Source organism: Sarcophilus harrisii, chromosome 3 (genome assembly GCF_902635505.1).
Source record: "Sarcophilus harrisii chromosome 3, mSarHar1.11, whole genome shotgun sequence".
Taxonomy (NCBI): domain Eukaryota; kingdom Metazoa; phylum Chordata; class Mammalia; order Dasyuromorphia; family Dasyuridae; genus Sarcophilus; species Sarcophilus harrisii.
In genome coordinates, this window is record NC_045428.1 from 594897359 (window position 1) to 594915009 (window position 17651).

The 17651-nt window shown below is 56.7% G+C and overlaps 1 protein-coding gene across 1 annotated transcript; it reads left to right on the forward strand.

Annotated features, from left to right (window-relative positions):
* Positions 1 to 287: 287 nt before the first annotated feature.
* Positions 288 to 14000, forward strand: POU2F2 (POU class 2 homeobox 2). Its single transcript, XM_031961677.1, has 13 exons — positions 288 to 1123; positions 1228 to 1262; positions 1354 to 1410; positions 3020 to 3136; positions 4509 to 4614; positions 5739 to 5830; positions 7264 to 7416; positions 7718 to 7903; positions 8340 to 8501; positions 11099 to 11207; positions 11418 to 11619; positions 11744 to 11817; positions 13286 to 14000. Exons 1-13 carry the CDS (start codon positions 1066 to 1068, stop codon positions 13633 to 13635), a joined length of 1701 nt encoding a protein of 566 aa, XP_031817537.1. The 5' UTR covers positions 288 to 1065; the 3' UTR covers positions 13636 to 14000.
* Positions 14001 to 17651: the final 3651 nt, after the last annotated feature.

Genomic DNA, 17651 nt, shown 5'->3' on the forward strand with positions numbered 1-17651 from the left:
GTTAAATGGTGAGAGACAGTGTGGTGGGATAAAGTGGGGGGCCAGATGACCTGGGTTCAAAGCTCAGCTCGGTGATTTTGAGCAAATCATTGTCATTTCTCTAAGGCACTGGCTCTATGTCTGTAAAATATTGGGTTTGAAGACCATTAAGGTCCCTTTTGTCTCTAAACCCATGATCCTGTGAATAAAGTTATTGCTTCTCCCAGCCTTGACTTTCCCTGTTGTAAGACCCTTCCCAGCTCTGACATCCCCTGTTCTAAGCCCCCTCCAGCCCTGACTTTCCCTGTTCTAAGCCCCCTCCCAGCCCTGACATCCCCTGTTCTAACCCCCTGCCAGCCCTGCCACTCGCTGTTCCTGGGTTCCTGCTGTGTTCTCTGTTCCACTCCAATTTTGCTCTGGGGTTAGACTCCCGTTTGGAGCCGGGCCCAGGGCTGAGCTCAGTCCAGCCTGAGGCTTGGGGGCTCCCGGCAGGCAGGGCTTTGGCTGTGAGCCGCCGAGAGCCGGGTGTTTTCAGGGCCTGTGAGTCGCAGGCGTGGAGCTGCTGATGCACCCCGATCCCCAGAGCCCCATCCCACCACCCGCTCCTTGCTGCTCACAGCGGAAAACATGTCTCACCCGAAACCTGCTGGTGGGACAGAGCACAGAGGCCCCGAGGCCCCAGGGGAGGACCACTGCCTCCTCTGCTCAGCTTCCCTCCGGACGCCTCTCCTCCGAGAGCCCAAACCCAGGCCTTTCCCTGCCCCCAGCCTCCCCATCTCCGGCTGCAAGGCTAGACAGAGCCAGCTTCTCGGGCTCCCAGAGCAAAAGTCCCTAGGCTCGGGTCCTGGCCCCCTTCGGGCTCTGAGACGCCTCTCATGGGGGAATTGCTTCCTCTCTGTGCCTCAGTTTCCCCATCTCTGGGGCTGTTGGACTAAATGATTTCAGAGTCTCCTCCCGGCTCCTACGGCCTTCTATCATCCGGGAAGAGCAGGGTAGGACGCCAGGGTCTTGAAATGGACTTGGGGAGGTGGGGGATCCTCCTAGTGGTATGTGACGCCCCCTTTCCCTTTTCTCTCAGAAATAAGAATGTCTAAGCCCCTGGAGCCGGAGAAGCCAGGTTTGGACTCTCAGACAGAGCACACAGGTAGGGAGGCTTCGGGGTGCACGGGAAGGGGTGGAGCCCCGGGGGGGGAAAATGGGGGGAGAGCCGGGAAGGTGCTACTAGCTCTTCCTTCTTTCTCCTTGCAGATACAGGAACCAATGGACCAGATGCAAGCCATCAGGTGAGGAGGGGAGCCAGCCGGGAGGGAGCAGGCCTGGGGAGGGGCTGGACGGCAGAGGCTCACCCTCCCCCTCTCTTCTCTCTCCTGTCAGAACCCCCAGAATAAGGCCTCCTCCTTTTCCTTGTCCCCGACGGGTCCCAGCACCAAGGTGAGAGCTTGGGGAATGGTGGGAAAAGTTCCTGGGGCGGGGCGTGGAGGAGCAAGGGAGCTCTGGGGGGCAGGTCGGATTGTCCTGGAACCCCAGAGGGAGCACGTCAGCTTGGGAGCATCAGCAAAGACATTTCTTCTTCCCACCCGTCTGCCCCAAATCTATGACTCATCCCATCTTCTTCCCCTTCCCCTGGGGTTGAGAGGGGGAGCTGGCTGGGGAAATCCCCCCTGGGGCCCCAGGGCATGAACAACAGGAAACGGAGGGCCCAGCCCCCATCCCTACTTCCCTGCCTGGCCCTGGCTTTGCCCCGACTCTCAGCAGACCCTCCCTTCACCCCAACTCCCCGAACAGGAGAGGCCGGGGGAGGAGGGAGACGGGGAGGACTGTAGGTGGAGTGGACAGGGCCCGAGCAGGAGAGGAGAGCTTAGGGAAGTAGAGGATTGACAAACCAAGGAGAGAAGGTGGGTGCCTGACTTTCCTGGAGTGCATGAAGCCTCATCTGGGGGCGTTCTAATTTGGGAGAGACCCAAAGCTCCCTGAGAGCAGCCTTTTCTCTCCTGCGGCCCCAGCTCTGAGAGGCTGCGCTTTTTCCCTTTTCCAAATGGAATTGGGGAGATGGGGCTTCACTGGCCCCATCGCATCTGTATAGTGACTGATCTAGAACTTGGAGAAAGGAGGGAGGCAAGGGAGAGGTGAGGGCGACAGGAAAGGAGACTTGGAGTTCAGAGGGAGGGATGGGGAGAAAGGAAGATGGAGAGTGATGAGAGTCAGGGGATCAGCCGGTTAGAGCTGAACAGGATCTCAGAAAAGAGCCGTGTCCCACTGACTCCTTTTGCAGATGGGGAAACTGAGGCTCAAAGAGATTAAGTCTCAGTACACATGAGGCAGATTTGAAACCAGGTCCTCCTACTATAAGGATGGTGCTCTCTGTGATGAACATGGAAGGGAAGAGAAGATAAGGCTGGAGACAGAGGAGGGGGGAGAAGAAAGCCTTATGTAAGGAGGAAGGCTTCAAGGGAAAGAGGGAAACTGAGGCTCGAGGAGATTGTCACTTAGTGCACATGAGGCAGATTTTATTTTTTTTTCATTATTATAGCTTTTTATGGACCAAACATGCACATGGGTAATATTTCAGCATTGACCCTTGCAAACACTTTTGTTCCATCTTTCCCCCTCTTTCTGAGGCAGATTTTAAACCAGTTCCCCTATAGGGATGGTGCTCTCTGTGATAAAGGGAAGGGAAGATACGGCTTGGGGCGGGAGGAGGGGGGGAAGAAGAGAGCCTTGTGGAAGGAGGAAGGCTTCCGGGGGAAAGTGGAGAGGCTGGCCTTTGGTCCTGGAGGCCTCCAGCTGAGAGTCCCCCAGGCGCCCTCCACCCAGACTTGGAAGGTGGAGAAGGAGGCCGGGCTGGGTCAGGCCCATCTGCCCTCACGGGTGGGGGGAGAGCCTCGGGAGAACTTCAGCTGGTCCTGCTGGGCCGTCCCCTGGGCCAGGATCTAAAACCGTCCCGCTTTCCTTGCAAAGGGCAGAGGAGGAAGGGGTCCAGCTTTCACCATCAGCAATGGTTCCCTCTCAGGAGCCGAACTTTTCTCTCTCTCCTGTGCAGATCAAGGCTGAAGACTCCAGCAGTGACCCCGCCCCAGTGGCACCCCCGCCCCCGCCCCCATCCCAGCCCCACCTCCCCCAGGCCCAGCTCATGTTGGCTGGCGGGCAGCTGGCTGGGGTAAGTGACCCAGGATGGACTCTGGGGTTCTTGGGGGTCGGGGACCCAGTTCCCCACAACAGTGGCGGTAAAACACTAGAAGGGGAAACTGAGGCATAAGCACTAGCTCTTCACCATACGTGTTAAGGAGAGTCTCAGACCCACATGTCTTCCTGAGGGGTCGCTGTGGCCAAGCCCTGTTGAGTTTGGGGTTAAGAGGTAAAAGGGAGCCTCTTGTCCCACCTTGCTGCACCCCCCAAACAAGAGGGGCGCCGGCCTCCGCTGAAGCTGCCTTTTGTTCTCCTCTGAGCAGAGCCATGTGGGTGCCCCCTTGCGTTTTGCTCCCACTGCCCCCATGCGCAGAAAACCGCTGCAGGGAGACTTGGCTCCCAGGTACAGCCCCAGGCACGGCCCGGCAGCCCGAGCTCCCCTCTTCGGCCCGACGCTAACCCAGCGGCTCCCCGCGCCTTGGCTGCCTGGTCCCCGGCTCTGTCACTAACCCGCTGCTCCCTCTGCTCTCTCTTTGCTCCTTCCTAACCCGTCTCCTCCTCCGGCGCCCCCATGGCCTCCTCCTCGGCCCCCCTCCGCCTCCCTCCTCTCCTTGTCTTCCTCTTCTCATTGTCTGTGACCCCGCCTGGCCGCCCCCTCACCCCAGCTGACGGCCCTGATGCCCACCCAGCAGCAGCTCCTCCTGCAGCAGGCCCAGGCCCAGCTCCTGGCAGCTGCGGTCCAGCAGTCCAACGCCGCTGCCGCCGCTAACGCAGCCGCCGCCGCCTCCGGGCAGCCCCCTGCCCCCGCTGGGGGAGGTGACCTGCCGCCGCAGCCGCCCGCAAGCCAGCCCCCGGCGACCCCCCAGCTCACCCTGTCCCAGCCCATCCAGCTCACGGCCCAGGTAAGGCGGGGCGCACCCACAGCCTGGACGGGCCCCCGGCGGCCCCCCCAGCACCGGCTGCCCCCGGGACCCCCGGTCTGCTCTTCTTGCACCCTGAGCTTTCTTCTCCGCCGCCTCCGCCAGTCCCGAGCAGAGCCTGCTGGCAGCCGGGCCCTCCTGAGCCTGGGCAGCACGGGGGGCGGGCCCCTCCACTTAGCCTGCAGCCCAGAGCTGTTCCCCGGCCCCCCCCCCCCCGACACGGTCCCCTCAGAAAGCCGGGCCCACTCTGGACAGCTCCCACCCCTGCGGCCCCGAGCGCCTTCCCTCGGGGTGACCGGCGCGGCCCGCCCCAGGCTGGCCCTTCTGGGCTCTCCGGAGCCACAGGGAAGGGCCCGTCGGGGAGGGAAGGGCCCGTCGGGGGAGCAAAGGGCCCGGGCCCGCGGGGCGGAGGAAGCCTCCTCTGGGCCGGAGGGAAAGGAGGCTGGGGCGGGGCGGCCGGCTGACCCCGCCTCCCCCTCCCAGGACATCCAGCAGCTCCTTCAGCTCCAGCAATTAGTCCTCGTCCCTGGGCACCACCTCCAGTCACCTGCACAGTTCCTGCTGCCACAGACCCAGCAGGGTCAGCCAGGTGGGAAGCCTGCGCGCCGGAGGGGGCGGAGGCGGGGCCGGGAGGCGGGGCGTTCCGCGGTGCTCTGGCACCACCTTGTGGAACGTCGGCTTTCCGCAAGGGCGCTGACAGATGGCCTGGAGGCCCTGCGGACAGACCTCCTGGGCGGGGGCGGGGGCGGGGCGGGGGGGGGGGCCACCGCTTCCCAAACAGGCCCCTCCTTTGGGACAAAGTTTTAACTGTCGCAAGGGCCCGCCTTCTACTGGGCCACAGTGTGTCTCCCGGGAAGTTCTCCCCACTGACTCCATCTCCGCCCTCCCGGCCTGAGCCAAACAAGCCTGACCCTTCTTGGGGGGAAGATGGGTTTGCGCCGAGTTAGAACGGGGGCCCCCAGAGGGCCCCAGCTCCGCCTGCGGGAGGGCAGAAATGCCCTTCACGCCACCCGGGCAGCCAGACACCCAGGGCTCGAGGCCCTCCCGTGGGGGGACCCACTGCCCTGGGGGGCGCCCACTGCCCTGGGGGGACCCACTGCCCTGGGGGCGCCCACTGCCCTGGGGGGGACCCACTGCCCTGGGGGCACCCACTGCCCTGGGGGGCTCCCACTGCCCTGGGGGCGCCCACTGCCCTGGGGGGGACCCACTGCCCTGGGGGCACCCACTGCCCTGGGGGCGCCCACTGCCCTGGGGGGGACCCACTGCCCTGGGGGCACCCACTGCCCTGGGGGCTCCCACTGCCCTGGGGGCCGCCCACTGCCCTGGGGGGACCCACTGCCCTGGGTGGCTCCCACTGCCCTGGGGGGACCCACTGCCCTGGGGGGCACCCACTGCCCTGGGGGGCGCCCACTGCTCTGGGGAGCGCCCACTGCCCTGGGGGCTGCCCACTGCCCTGGGGGGCGCCGTTGGCTGGAAGCCCACCCTCCCGTCAGATACGCCCTCCCGGGTCTTCCCTTTACGGTGCCGCCTCCCAGATCTGCGCAGGAGCACATCCATGGCATCCGAACTCGGCAGGCTGGGAGGGGGGGTCAGCGTTGGTTAGCTGGTGATTGCAGAAAATGGCCCATGCCCGGGGAAGCTCGGGGACCGGGTCGCTTAGGGCACAGTGAGCTCCATCCTTTCCCCGACTCACACCTTGGCTGTTTCCCCCAGGCCTGCTCCCAACACCAAATCTGTTCCAGCTACCTCAGCAAAGCCAGGGAGCCCTCCTGACCTCCCAGCCCAGGGCTGGGCTCCCTACCCAGGTAAGCAGCTGCCCCTTTGGGGAGGGCCGGGTAACCTGGGTCAGTGCTAGGAGCAGAGGCAAGTCGGGCTCCCAAGACACCCAGGGGTAGAGCAGGTGCGGGAAAGGAGGGGCCCTTAATCCCAGCCAGAGGAAAAGAGGGCCAGTGTGTGTGCCCGAGTCAGCGCCATGCCTTCCCTGCTGCCAGGTAAGAAGATGGCAGCTCTCCTGGAGCCAGGCTCTTTGGCCATAAGAACCCGTTCTTTCCAGGGGATGGCAGTTGAGTGTACGCCATCTGGCCAGCTCCTCCAGCTGGGAGGGCGTTAGTGTGGGCCTCTTGGTGGGGGACAACCTCCAAGACAGACGGCCTCAGGGGATGTGTTTGGGGGCCAGCTCCTGAGTAATATAGACAGTTACTCCCAAGAGCTGGATTTCAGTGCTGGGATTTTTAATTCCCCAGTTCCCCAGGCTTTGCAAACTAAGATAATATAATCCCTTGCTTTTGATGTTATCAAGAGGGTATCATCTATTGATTTTGATGTTGACATTAAGATGCTAATTTATTGCTTTTGATGTTGATATAAGGATGATAATATCACCTAATGATTTTGATGTTGACATTAAGATGAAAACACGATCTCTTAATTTTGATGTTGATATTAAGATGATAATTTAATTTATTGCTTTTGATATTGGTATCAAGATGACAACACAATCACTTAATTTTGGTGTTGATATTAAAATGATATCGTCTAGTGATTTTGATAATGATATAAGATGAAATATCTATTGCTTTAGGTATTAAGATGATAATATAATCTATTTCTTTGTTTTTGATGTTGACATTAAGATGATAATTTAATCTCTTGTTTTTGATATTGATATCAAGATGACAATATAATCTATTTCTTTTGATATTGGAATCAAGATAAATTCAATCTCTTGATTTTGATGTTGATATTACATCTCTTGATTTTGATGTTGATATTAAGATGAAATAGCTATTGTTTCTGATAATATTAAGATGATAAAATAATCTATTTCTGTTGATGTTGGGTATCAAGATAAATTCAATCTCTTAATTTTGAGGTTGATATTAAGATATCATCCCTTGATTTTGATGTTGATAGTAAGATGAAATAGCTATTGTTTCTGATAATATTAAAATGATAAAATAATCTATTTCTGTTGATGTTGGGTATCAAGATAAATTCAATCTCTTAATTTTGAGGTTGATATTAAGATGATAATTAAATCACTTGCTTTTGATGCTGATATTAAAATAATATAAACTATAAATTATGTGTGAGGGGTTGGGTTGGTCAAGGAAAATGCACTGAAGGCAGAGATGAAGGTGAGGATGTGGAGTGATATCTTAAGCCGGAGAGCTTCATGAGCAGCTGAGAGAAGAGGGACAACGGGGACCTTAAACTCCCCCCGCCTTCTTTCCCTCAGGCAGTGACCCGACCCACGCTGCCCGATCCGCACCTCTCGCACTCGCAGCCCACCAAATGCCTGGAGCCACCCTCCCACCCTGAGGAGCCCAGCGACCTGGAAGAGCTGGAGCAGTTTGCTCGCACCTTCAAACAGAGGAGAATCAAGCTGGTTTACTAGGTCTGGGAGCTAGTGTGGGGCAGGTGATCCCGGAGGAGAGGGGAACAGTGGCCCTTCGATGAACAGTCTGAGGGACCCAAAGCCCGCACGATTTAAGCCCCTCCTCGGATATAAGCGAGCTCCATTTGTGAGCCCTCCATGTGCGTGAGCGTTCAGTATGTGCTCCATCAACAAATGTCCTTTGGTGAGTCCAGGAGCGAGCTTGGGAGGGACCGCCCTTACCGGGACAGTAGAAGTCAGGGAGAGGGGTGTGAGAAGCCTCCGTCAGGAGCTGACCGGCTCCCTCTCTCCTCAGGGCGACGATGGGGCTGGCCTCCTGAGCGTTATGCACAGCGACTTCAAGCCAGACAATATTGCGCTTGATTTAACAAGTAGAAATGTGAAACTGAGCTTTTGGAAGTGGTTCACGACGCGGTGGTGGTGTGAGTTCGTGATGCTTGGGGCTAAGTTGCAGGTAGCCTGTCGCGTGCTGGGCGGAGATGTAGACCAGTGCAGGCTGGGAGTGGAGTGACGGTTGGTGATGCCTGGCTGTTCCGCGTGTGACTCTCTTCTAGAGACATGTTGGATGCCTGCAGTTACACGTGAAGCCCTGACTGACAGGTCAAGTGAGGGAGGCGGAGTAAGTTATGTTGAGGTGACTTAGCGATAATTTCTAGCGGTGAGGCTTGGCCCTTGTTGTTCTGTTTTTCTTGTTTGAAGCTGGGAGCTGACATTGTCCTCTTCCCAATGAAGCCTCTAGGAGGAGATCTGCGGATGTGCAGAGCAGCTGATGGAGAGGGGTGATCTCGTGTCTGGTCGTGCACCGGTGCCAAGGAAGAGAGACTAGTGCATTGCAGCGCTGCCCCGTGCCCAGCCGGGCAAGCTCTAGCGGCCTGATAGGCGGGTCTGCCTCCCTCCCAGTAACTGCCCTCCTCCAGAGGCATGGAGGGGGTCGTTTTCCCCAGCCTAATCTGCACAAGCCACACTTTTGCACTGGGGTTGCTGTGCGGATCCTGACCAGAGGTGTGTTCTGGAGCTTGCTTCAAGTTAGGCTGCCGCCCTGGTCCTGTGCCCAGCTGGCAGTGCCTACCCGGAAGCCAGTGAGGTTTCCGTAAATGACAGGCTCCTCCCTAGGGCAAGTTGAATGAGCGGCATGTGCCTGGTGGATGGCAACATGGCTGGCATGGGTGGTGGTGGTGTGTGGGAGTGGGTAGGGTTAAGGTCGTGGGGGACATCGTGAGTGGAGTGGGTGAGTGGTCGATTTTTTGGTTGTTCTGCTCCAGTGAGCTCGATTAGGTTGTCTTGGCAGAGTGCTGGGTGATTGCATTTTTTGCGTTTTTCGATGGGAAATTGAGGGCGTGTTATGGTGATGGGTAGCTGATTTGGCAGTTTTATGAAGTGATGGAATTCTCGGGGTGTTTGTAGGGAGAGGGGAATGTGGTCGGGGTTGGTTAGTGAGCAGGGTGTTGGACAGTGTCAGACCAGTTTGGCGCGGGAGGGTGATAAGAGGAAGTGCATGGATGCGCTGGAGTGACGAGGGTTCAGTCTTGAGCAGGAGTTGCGGAGCTTTGCGTGCAAAGGCCAATGAGGAGCCAAGCTTGCAGGTGAGGGATGGTGCTGTTAGAACTGTGTGTGTGTCGGCAAGCAGGGTCTGTGACTTGCCAGGTGTGTTTGGTGTCTGGGACTGGATCAGCGGTTTCTGGGCGTGCGTGCCGCCTGTTTGGCCTGAACTGAGTGAAATGAGCCATTGAATGGTGGGTAGTGTAGAGTGGAGCGTGGATGGTGGCGCTGGAGGTCAAGGAAGTGGAGTGAGTCAGGTGCAGGGCAGAGCTGGGCGCTGATGAGTGGCGTCATGTTTTTTTTTTTGTTTCATCTGGACATGAGAGTGATCTTGCGGGAGTGGGGCTTTGTTTTGATATATGCTTTGGTAGCAAAGCAGTCTCAAGGATTTCAATATTTCATTTTCAGGTCATTTGCTATGCTTTTTCATTATTTTTTTTGTTTTTTGTCTATTGCTTTTTGATTTTTTTGCATTTTTTTTTTATTTTATTTTTCTATTTCTTTGTTCTATTTTTTCTTGTTTTTGTTTATTTTTATGTTTTTTATTTATTTTTTTGCTATTATTTTTTCATTTTTTTATATTATTTTTTTTTCTTTTATTCTTTGTTTTGTTCTCTTTCCTTCTCCTCCACTCTTAATCTCCTTCTTTCATATGTTTCTCCTCTCTATTTCCATCATCTTCCCTCTCTCCATTTATTTTCTCATCCTCTCTTCATCCATATTTTTCTCTATTCCTCTTCCCCTCCATCCATCTATCCCTGTTCTATTCATCTTTCCTTCTCCCTCCACTCATTAATCCCCCATCCTCTCTTCATCCGTATTTTCTCCCTCCCTCTATTCTTCCATTCATCCTTCCCTCTCCCTCCATTCATTAATTCTCCATCCCTCTCTTCATCCATATTTTTCTCTATTCCTCTTCCCCTCCATCCATCTATCCCTGTTCTATTCATCTTTCCTTCTCCCTCCACTCATTAATCCCCCATCCTCTCTTCATCCGTATTTTCTCCCTCCCTCTATTCTTCCATTCATCCTTCCCTCTCCCTCCATTCATTAATTCTCCATCCCTCTCTTCATCCATATTTTTCTCTATTCCTCTTCCCCTCCATCCATCTATCCCTGTTCTATTCATCTTTTCCCTCCATCTTAATCCCCATCTCTCTTCATCTATTTTTCCCTCCTCTATTCTTATTTCTTCCATTATTATCCATTTTCATCCATATTTTTCTCCCTCCTCCCTCCATCCCTCTGTTCTTCCATTCATCCGTCCCTCCCTTCTGATTTTCTCTGCACTCCTCCCCTGCACTGATAGTTGAGAAGGCAGAAGAACAAGCCCCAGTCCTTACAGTTAGGCAGCCAACTACACCCGTGACCTGATTTAGACAAAGCCGGATCTTTGTGCAAGTCCAGCTTGGCGCCCAGGGCTGGCACTCTTTGATTGGCAGAAAGCTGGGCCCTCTTTGAAGCCCTGGGTTCTTTTAAGCCCGGGTTCGTTATTATTGTTAGTGAGGGGGACTCCTTTTGGTTTGTCCTGTGGAGCTCGCGTTCTCAGGCAGCCATCCCTCAGTGCAACCAGCAAATACGGGATGTTAGCTAGAACGCTGCCCCAGAATGTTCCCCGCTTCTCATTGCTCGGTCATTTCACTGGTGACCTCCTCTTGTGATCCCTTCTGAGGGTTTTTTCTGGGCAAAGCTACGAGAGAGGTTGGCCATTTCCTTCTTCATTTTTCAGACAGTGAAGTCTTGACTTGACCAGGGGCACACAGCCAGGGAGGGTCTCAGGGCAAACCCAAACGATGTCCCTCCTGTGTGTTATCGGTTGGCCATTATTCAGGCCTTTGGATCGGCCATCCAGTTTACTGTGGGATCCTGGAAGGAGTTCCCCATCTGGGCCTCAGTTTCCCCATTTGCTGGTCCCGAGGATGCTTTTAAATCTGTGATTCTAAGATTCGGAGCTTCCCCTTCTTGAAGATGAGCTGCGGTCTGCACACGCATACACACCCGCCTAGACATCCGTAGGGACGCGAGCACACGCATATACATACATACACACGTTTCTCAAGCCCCGGCCACCCCTTCCCAGCATGCTCCTCAGTGCGTTTGGGGTCTCCTGAGCGTGCTGGGAGTCACCTCCCTCTGACCAGAAGCCCTCACTGAGCTACTTCCTTCCTTGTCTCTCCAGGTCACACCTCAGGGGGCTGGGGGGACCCTGCCATTGTCCCCAGCTTCCAGCAGTCTGAGCACAACAGGTCAGTCTTTGTGAGCAAGAGAAGGGGGACAGGGCGGGGGATGGAGAAGGGGTGGGAGGAAGGGCAGCCCTTGCCTGGCCCTCACTGGCCTAGGACTCTGGGCCACAACTTTCTCAGGGGGAATGTTTTTCTGCTGTAGGGAGTGGCTGGGAGGGGTTGCTCTCAGCACCTGGCTCTGGTACTCAATGTCTCCCTCCTTCTCTCTCCTAGTTACTACCTTGTCCTCAGCTGTGGGGACCCTCCACCCCAGTCGGACAGCCGGAGGGGGCAGCAGTGGGGGTGGGGCCGTGACCCCCCTCAACTCTATCCCCTCCATCACCCCCCCACCCCCCGCCACCACCAACAGCACAAATCCCAGCCCCCAAGGCAGCCACTCGGCCATCGGCCTGTCGGGCCTGAACCCCAGCACAGGGTGAGTCTGGGGCCCGGAGGGCAGGGGGGAGCCGATACTGCTTAGGGAGGCCACGCCCCCTCCCCCGCTAACCTCCCCCCCCTCCCGCCTCCCCCCACTAACCCCTCTGCTTTGCCTCTTCTAGAAGCACAATGGTGGGGCTGAGCTCGGGGTTGAGTCCGGCTCTCATGGGTAACAATCCTTTGGCCACCATACAAGGTGCGTCGCCTTCCATCCCACTTTCCGTGTCCCTTCCGCCATCAACCCACCTGTGCCTTCCAAAGACATCATCAGGGCTTTTGCATGCCTCTAACTGCTTCTGTGATGGGCAGAGAGTGTGTGAGTGTGTGTGAGACAGAGACAGAGACACAGAGAAGAGAGACAGAGACAGATACACAGAGAGAACGAGACAGAGAGAAAGAGAGAGACAGAGAGACAGAGACAGAGAGAGGAGACAGAGAGATAGAAAGAGAGAGAGAGACAGAGAAAGAAACAGAGACAGAAAGAGGAGAGACAGAGAGAAACACAGAGAGAGACAGAAAGAAACAGAGACAGAAACAGAGAGAGGAGAGATAGAGAGAAACAGAGAAAGAGACAGAGAAAAACAGAGAGACAGAGAAAAACAGAGAGAGAGAGGAGAGACAGAGAAACAGAGACAGAGAGACACAGAGAGAGAGAGACAGAGAAAGAAACAGAGACAGAAACAGAGAGAGGAGAGATAGAGAGAAACAGAGAAAGAGACAGAGAAAAACAGAGAGACAGAGAAAAACAGAGAGAGAGAGGAGAGACAGAAACAGAGAGAGAGAGAGAGAGACAGAAAGAAACACACAGAGAGAAACAGAGAGGAGAGACAGAGAGAAACACAGAGAGAGAGAGAGAGAAACAGAGAGAGAGAACAGAGAGAGACAGAGAGACAGAGACAGAGAGAGAGAAAGACAGAGAGAGAGAGAAAGAGAAAGAGAGAGAGAGAGAGAGAGAGAGAGAGAGAGAGAGAGAGAGCGCGCGCTTCTAAGGCTGAGGCTTTGGGGATGTCTTCACCCTTGGGCTCAGGCCCACCTTCCTCCCCTTCCCTTCCTCACCAACCCCTGGACATTATTCCTGCCCCATCCCTCCATCACTGCATTATTCCATCTTGCTGTTCTCCTTTTTTTGTGGAAAGAGGAGGAGGTTCCCCAGATCTGGAGAGGATGGTTCTAGGAAGGGTAGGGGCAGGGAGTGTGTGTGTGTATGTGTGTGTGTGTTGCTATAGAAAAGCACTCAAAGTGACCTCCAGGTGTGAAAAAAATGGCTTCTCTAGTCTGGGGCATCCCAAGTGGATCTGCTCCATTCTACAGAATAGTAAAGCTAGAAAGAGTCTTAGAATGTGAACCAGACTGCCAGAGATGAGAGGGACCCTAGAACTGGGGGTGTCAGAGCTGGGAGGGGGCTTAGAACAGGGGATGTCAGGGCTGGGACGGGGCTTAGAACAGGGGATGTCAGGGCTGGGAGGGGGCTTAGAACAGGGGATGTCAGGGCTGGGAAGGGCTCTAGGACAGGGATGTCAGGGTTAGAAAAGTCCTTAGAAAATAAACCCCGGAAGCCAGGAAGGCCCCAAGAGGCCATTGCGCCGATTACAAAGCCCTCCCCGAGGGGGGAGCTGGCTCGCCCCCTCCCGCTCCAGCGCCCTCCCCTCTCTCTTCCTCTCCAGCGCTGGCCTCTGGTGGAACTCTGCCCCTTACCAGCCTTGATGCCAGCGGGAACCTGGTCCTGGGGGCAGCCGGGGGCGCCCCCGGGAGCCCGGGCATCGTGACCTCCCCGCTCTTCCTGAACCACGCCGGATTGCCCCTGCTCAGCGCCCCGCCAGGGGTGGGCCTTGTGTCGGCCGCCGCGGCCGCCGTGGCGGCCTCCATCTCCACCAAGTCCCCGGGCCTCTCCTCCTCCTCCTCTTCCTCCTCCTCCTCCTCTTCCTCCTCCTCCTCCTCTTCCTCCTCCTCCTCTTGCATCGAGACAGCAGCACAGACCCCCGGGGGGCCTGAGGCAGGGGCCAAATCCGAATGAGAGCACCCTCCGCCTTCTCCTGCCTCCTCCCCCTCGGCCCCGCTGCTCCCCCCCCCCCGCCTGGGGGGGCTGGTGGTCGGGGCCAGCGGCGGGGGATTAAGGTGAGGACCCCGGAGCTGGAGGAAACACCAAAAAAATAACCCCAGAAAGAAAAAACCAAACAAAAAATAGAGTAAAGCCAAATAGAACCGCCACAACCAGCCGCCCAGAATGAGCCGGGGCGAACAGAAGAAACCAAAAAACGAAACCAAAAAACCCAGTCCAGAGCCAGACCTCAGTGCGCTCGCCGCTCGCCGCTGGACCACCCGACCGCCCGGAGCCTCCGCCGCCGCCCGGGCCAGAGGAGGAGGGGAGCGCGGCGCGCCCCGGGGGGAGGGGAGGAAGGTGGGGCGGGCGGGGGCCAGGGGAGGGAACAACTGTGGATTTTTCTTTTCCAGAAACCAAAAGAGACAGGGCCCAGAACCTCACACCAAATAGCCGGTAGCTTCATCCAAAGGCCTGTATAGAACTGGTAGCGTTTCTTGTGCTCCCCCGAATGTGTCCCCCGTCCCATCACCCGGCCTCGGGGTGGGGGGAGGGGAACTGTCCGAACTGCCTTTTTTTTTTGTTTTTTTGTTTTTAACAGAGGGAGAGTAAAAGGGGAGCGGGGCGGGGAGAGACTCCCCCGCTCTCCTGCGCTCTTCCCCATCTCCTTGGGTGTGGGGGTCCGGCCGGTTGGCCACGCGAGTCCCACGGGCTCTCCCCCGGTCCCTCTGGTTCTGTGCTTAGGGAGTGAGGTCTGGGTGGGGGGCACGGCACGGCAGGGCAGGGCGGTCCCAGCTCTTGCTCGTTCTTGTCTGCCAGCTCCCCCCGTCCCTCTTCCTCATCTCTAAAAAACAAAACAAAACAAAACAAACAAAAAAAACAAAAAACAAACAAAAAAATACCAAAAAAACCAAAAACAAAAAAACAAACAAAAAAAAAAAGCCACCAAAAAAAAAAAAAAAAACTCATATTCCAGTGCCTATCCGTGGGATCGTTCACGCTCTTTTACATTATCCAGAAAAACCAAAAAATCGTTCCCTCGCTCCTGCCCACCCACTACACACAGGAAGATGTCCCACTCCTCCGACCCCCTCCCCATTCGCACCCCGCCTCCAACCTCCCGATGGCCACACCCAGAATCAGGGTCCGAGTCGGGGGCGGGGGATGGCACCAGTCTCAGTGGCTCCCCTGCGGGCACTGGGATGTACGTAGATGACGGAGGCCTTCGGGAACGCTGCAGTTGGGGTTGTCCCTCTGCCGGCCACGTCTTGAACCAAAAAAAAAAAAAAAAAAAAGAAAGAAAAAAGAAAAAAAGAAAAGAAAAGAAAGAAAAAGAAAAAAAAAGTACCACAAAAAATAAAACTCAAAAAAAAATTTTTTAAATAGAAAAATCTATAGATATATATATTTAAGGGAAAGAAGAAGAGAAGTCAGACTCTTAGAAGAAGATACTGGAGGAGCCAGGAGGGAAGCATGGGGCCTCCAGAGTGACGGCGAGGGCCTCCTGCCTCCACGCCCTACGGACAGACGAATAAATACTTCTTTCTCGTCACAAATACCTCATGGACCTCTACGGGGGTTGGGAGGGAGGGGAGGAGATGGCCTCTGGCCCAGGAAAGACGGGCTGGGGCAGGAGGGAAGGATGTCAAGGCCGGGCCCCAGGGGGAGCCCCCTTCTGGTCCGGCTGCCGGGCCCTTCCCCTCAACGTCACCCGAACAAAGCTTTAAACGGACGGCGGAAAACCCGGACAGAAATCCACGGAGACCACGATTCTGGGGGTGGTCCAGATCCTCCTCCACGGTGGTCCTTCTTCCTCTCTCTCCTTCCCTTTTCTTTCTCTCCTTCCTCAAACCAAAGTGTTGCTGGGTAGGAAGCGAGCCATCGGTGTGAGAGCCTACCCTCACTGTCAGGGGCTGGCACTTGGGCTGCACCGGGCAGCAGAGAGAGCTCGGAGAAGAGGCGGCGTCCGCTTGGATACTCCTCTTCCTGCTGGACGGACACAAGAGGAGAGATGGCCTGAGGCTCTGGCACGGCCCAGGTGCCTGGGCCCTGGCGGTTTGATTTCCCTGTCTCCCCTCCTCAGCCCCGTCCCGATCTGCCTCTGGAGGACCGCAGGCAGCTCGGCCGTGCCAGCCTGCGCCCACCTCTCTGCCTCCCCCCGGACTGTGTGGGCCTGCAGAGCATCCTCTGCGGGGATCCCATCCGGGAAGCCTTGTCCGGGGCGCTGGAGCCCCTCCGGCTGTCCAGGGGCGAGGAGGGTGGCTGCAGATCCCCGGGCCCTCCCTCGGTGCCAGTCCCCCAGCAGAATGTACACCTCTCCACTGGACTGGACTCCCCTCTTCTGCCTACGGCCAAGTGTTCCTGCTTTTGTTTCCAAGAGAGACAGGAGGGGACTGGGACCGAGACGAGAATGTGTGGCTCCCGGGAAGAGGCCTGGGGGAGACGGGGCCAAGGGCTACTGGCCTGGACAGGGATGACAGAACGCAACAAACAAAAGGGAAAGACAAACCATGGACAAAATCGACAGAAGGCGTTGCCGAGAACACTCCAAATCGATGGAATACAACAACGACAACACAAAAACTTTGATTTTAGACCAAAAAACCAAAACCAAAACCAAACCCGATCCCCCTGGATTCACCATCCTCGCGCCGATCATCTCCTTCCCATCCATCCCGGGCCTGTGCCCCCCCGGGTACCCCCCTGCCCTGGCTGCTGGGGGCAGCGGGGGACACGGATGGATGGGGAACGAGGGACATGGAGAGCGGGGCCCGGGCACAAGTCCTGCCAAGTGCGGGTGGGAAGGGGCCTCCGCGGGCCCCCTTCCTCAGCTTCACTCAGCTTCCAGGCGAGAGAGGAAACAGAATTCTCGGGGGATTTCAAACAAACAAACCAACCCAACCCACAAACTCCCAAGCTTTAACTACAGCTGTGAAACCAAATATTTTGGGAAGGGGTAGGGGAGGGAGGGGCAGGTGAGCCCCAGGTCTCCCCCCTGGGCCCCCCCTCCCCCCAGGACTGGAGATAAGGCACCAAATACCTCATAGAACTTTAATGTTAAGAGAAACCAAATATGGCCGGCGTAGGGGGCCGGCTGGGGAGTGGGGGTGGGGGGTGGGCAGCAAGAGGGAGGCCGGGGACCGGGAAGGGGAGCCAGGCCATGGAAGGCTTGGGGGTGGTAGCTGCACGCTACCCCTGCCCCTTCTCCTGCCCCTTCCACTCCTGTCCCCCTTTGTCCCGACTCCGGGAAGCAAAACTATCTCATCCTTTTTATTTTGTGATTTGCGCGGGGGGCCTGTCTGTGCCCGTGTGTCTGTGTGTGAGCGAGAGAGAATCGGGGAGACTGGGGTTTTTTTGTGGGGGGTGGGGGGTTAGGGAGGGGGAGACCCTGGGGGCTTGGGGGGTAGGTTAGATGTCGGGGTGGGGGGTGGTCTGGGGTGGAGAGAGGGTGGGGTGGGTGGGTGAACCGAAGAAAGGAGAAAGGGGAATCCCCCTCTCTTCTGGCCTCTCCTCTCCCCCCCTTTCAGGTGAGGGCAGAGATGGGGTCCAGCCATGCGGCGGGCCCTCAAACTGTGCCAAAAATCATCCCCTCCCCAACCAAACCACCTCTCTCTGTGATCTCCTGGAGGGAAGGGGAAGGCAGAAGCTGGGGTTGGGGGCAGGGTGGCTGGGCGAGGGGTCGCCCTCTTCCTTGGGCCATCACAAGCCTCCCCAGCCCCCAGCCCAGGATGGGTAGAGTTCAGACAGGGGCCTGAGTCCAGATACCAAAGTCTTCACAGACTCCCCCCCCCCAAAATGAGGGATGGCAGGGGCTGGGGGGGGGAGGAGGTGTGTCAGTTTCTAAGCCAGGGCAGTTGGGATGGACTTTAGGGAAGGTGGGTGATGGGGTGCTGGGGGGCGTTACCTGCCCCAGCCCCTTCTGCTCATGGAGAAGCCAAATCCCCATCCCCACCTGACACTCCCACCCAAGGCTCCAGAGACTGAGAGAGCGT

Excerpts from the sequence above, each read along its gene's own strand:
- POU2F2 (XM_031961677.1), top strand. The coding sequence starts at position 1,066 with ATGTCTAAGCCCCTGGAGCCGGAGAAGCCAGGTTTGGACTCTCAGACA. Across the intron at positions 1,124-1,227 it reads CTCTCAGACAGAGCACACAG|ATACAGGAACCAATGGACCA; the intron begins GTAGGGAGGCTT and ends TTCTCCTTGCAG. Across the intron at positions 7,417-7,717 it reads AGAGGAGAATCAAGCTGGTT|GGCGACGATGGGGCTGGCCT; the intron begins TACTAGGTCTGG and ends CTCTCTCCTCAG.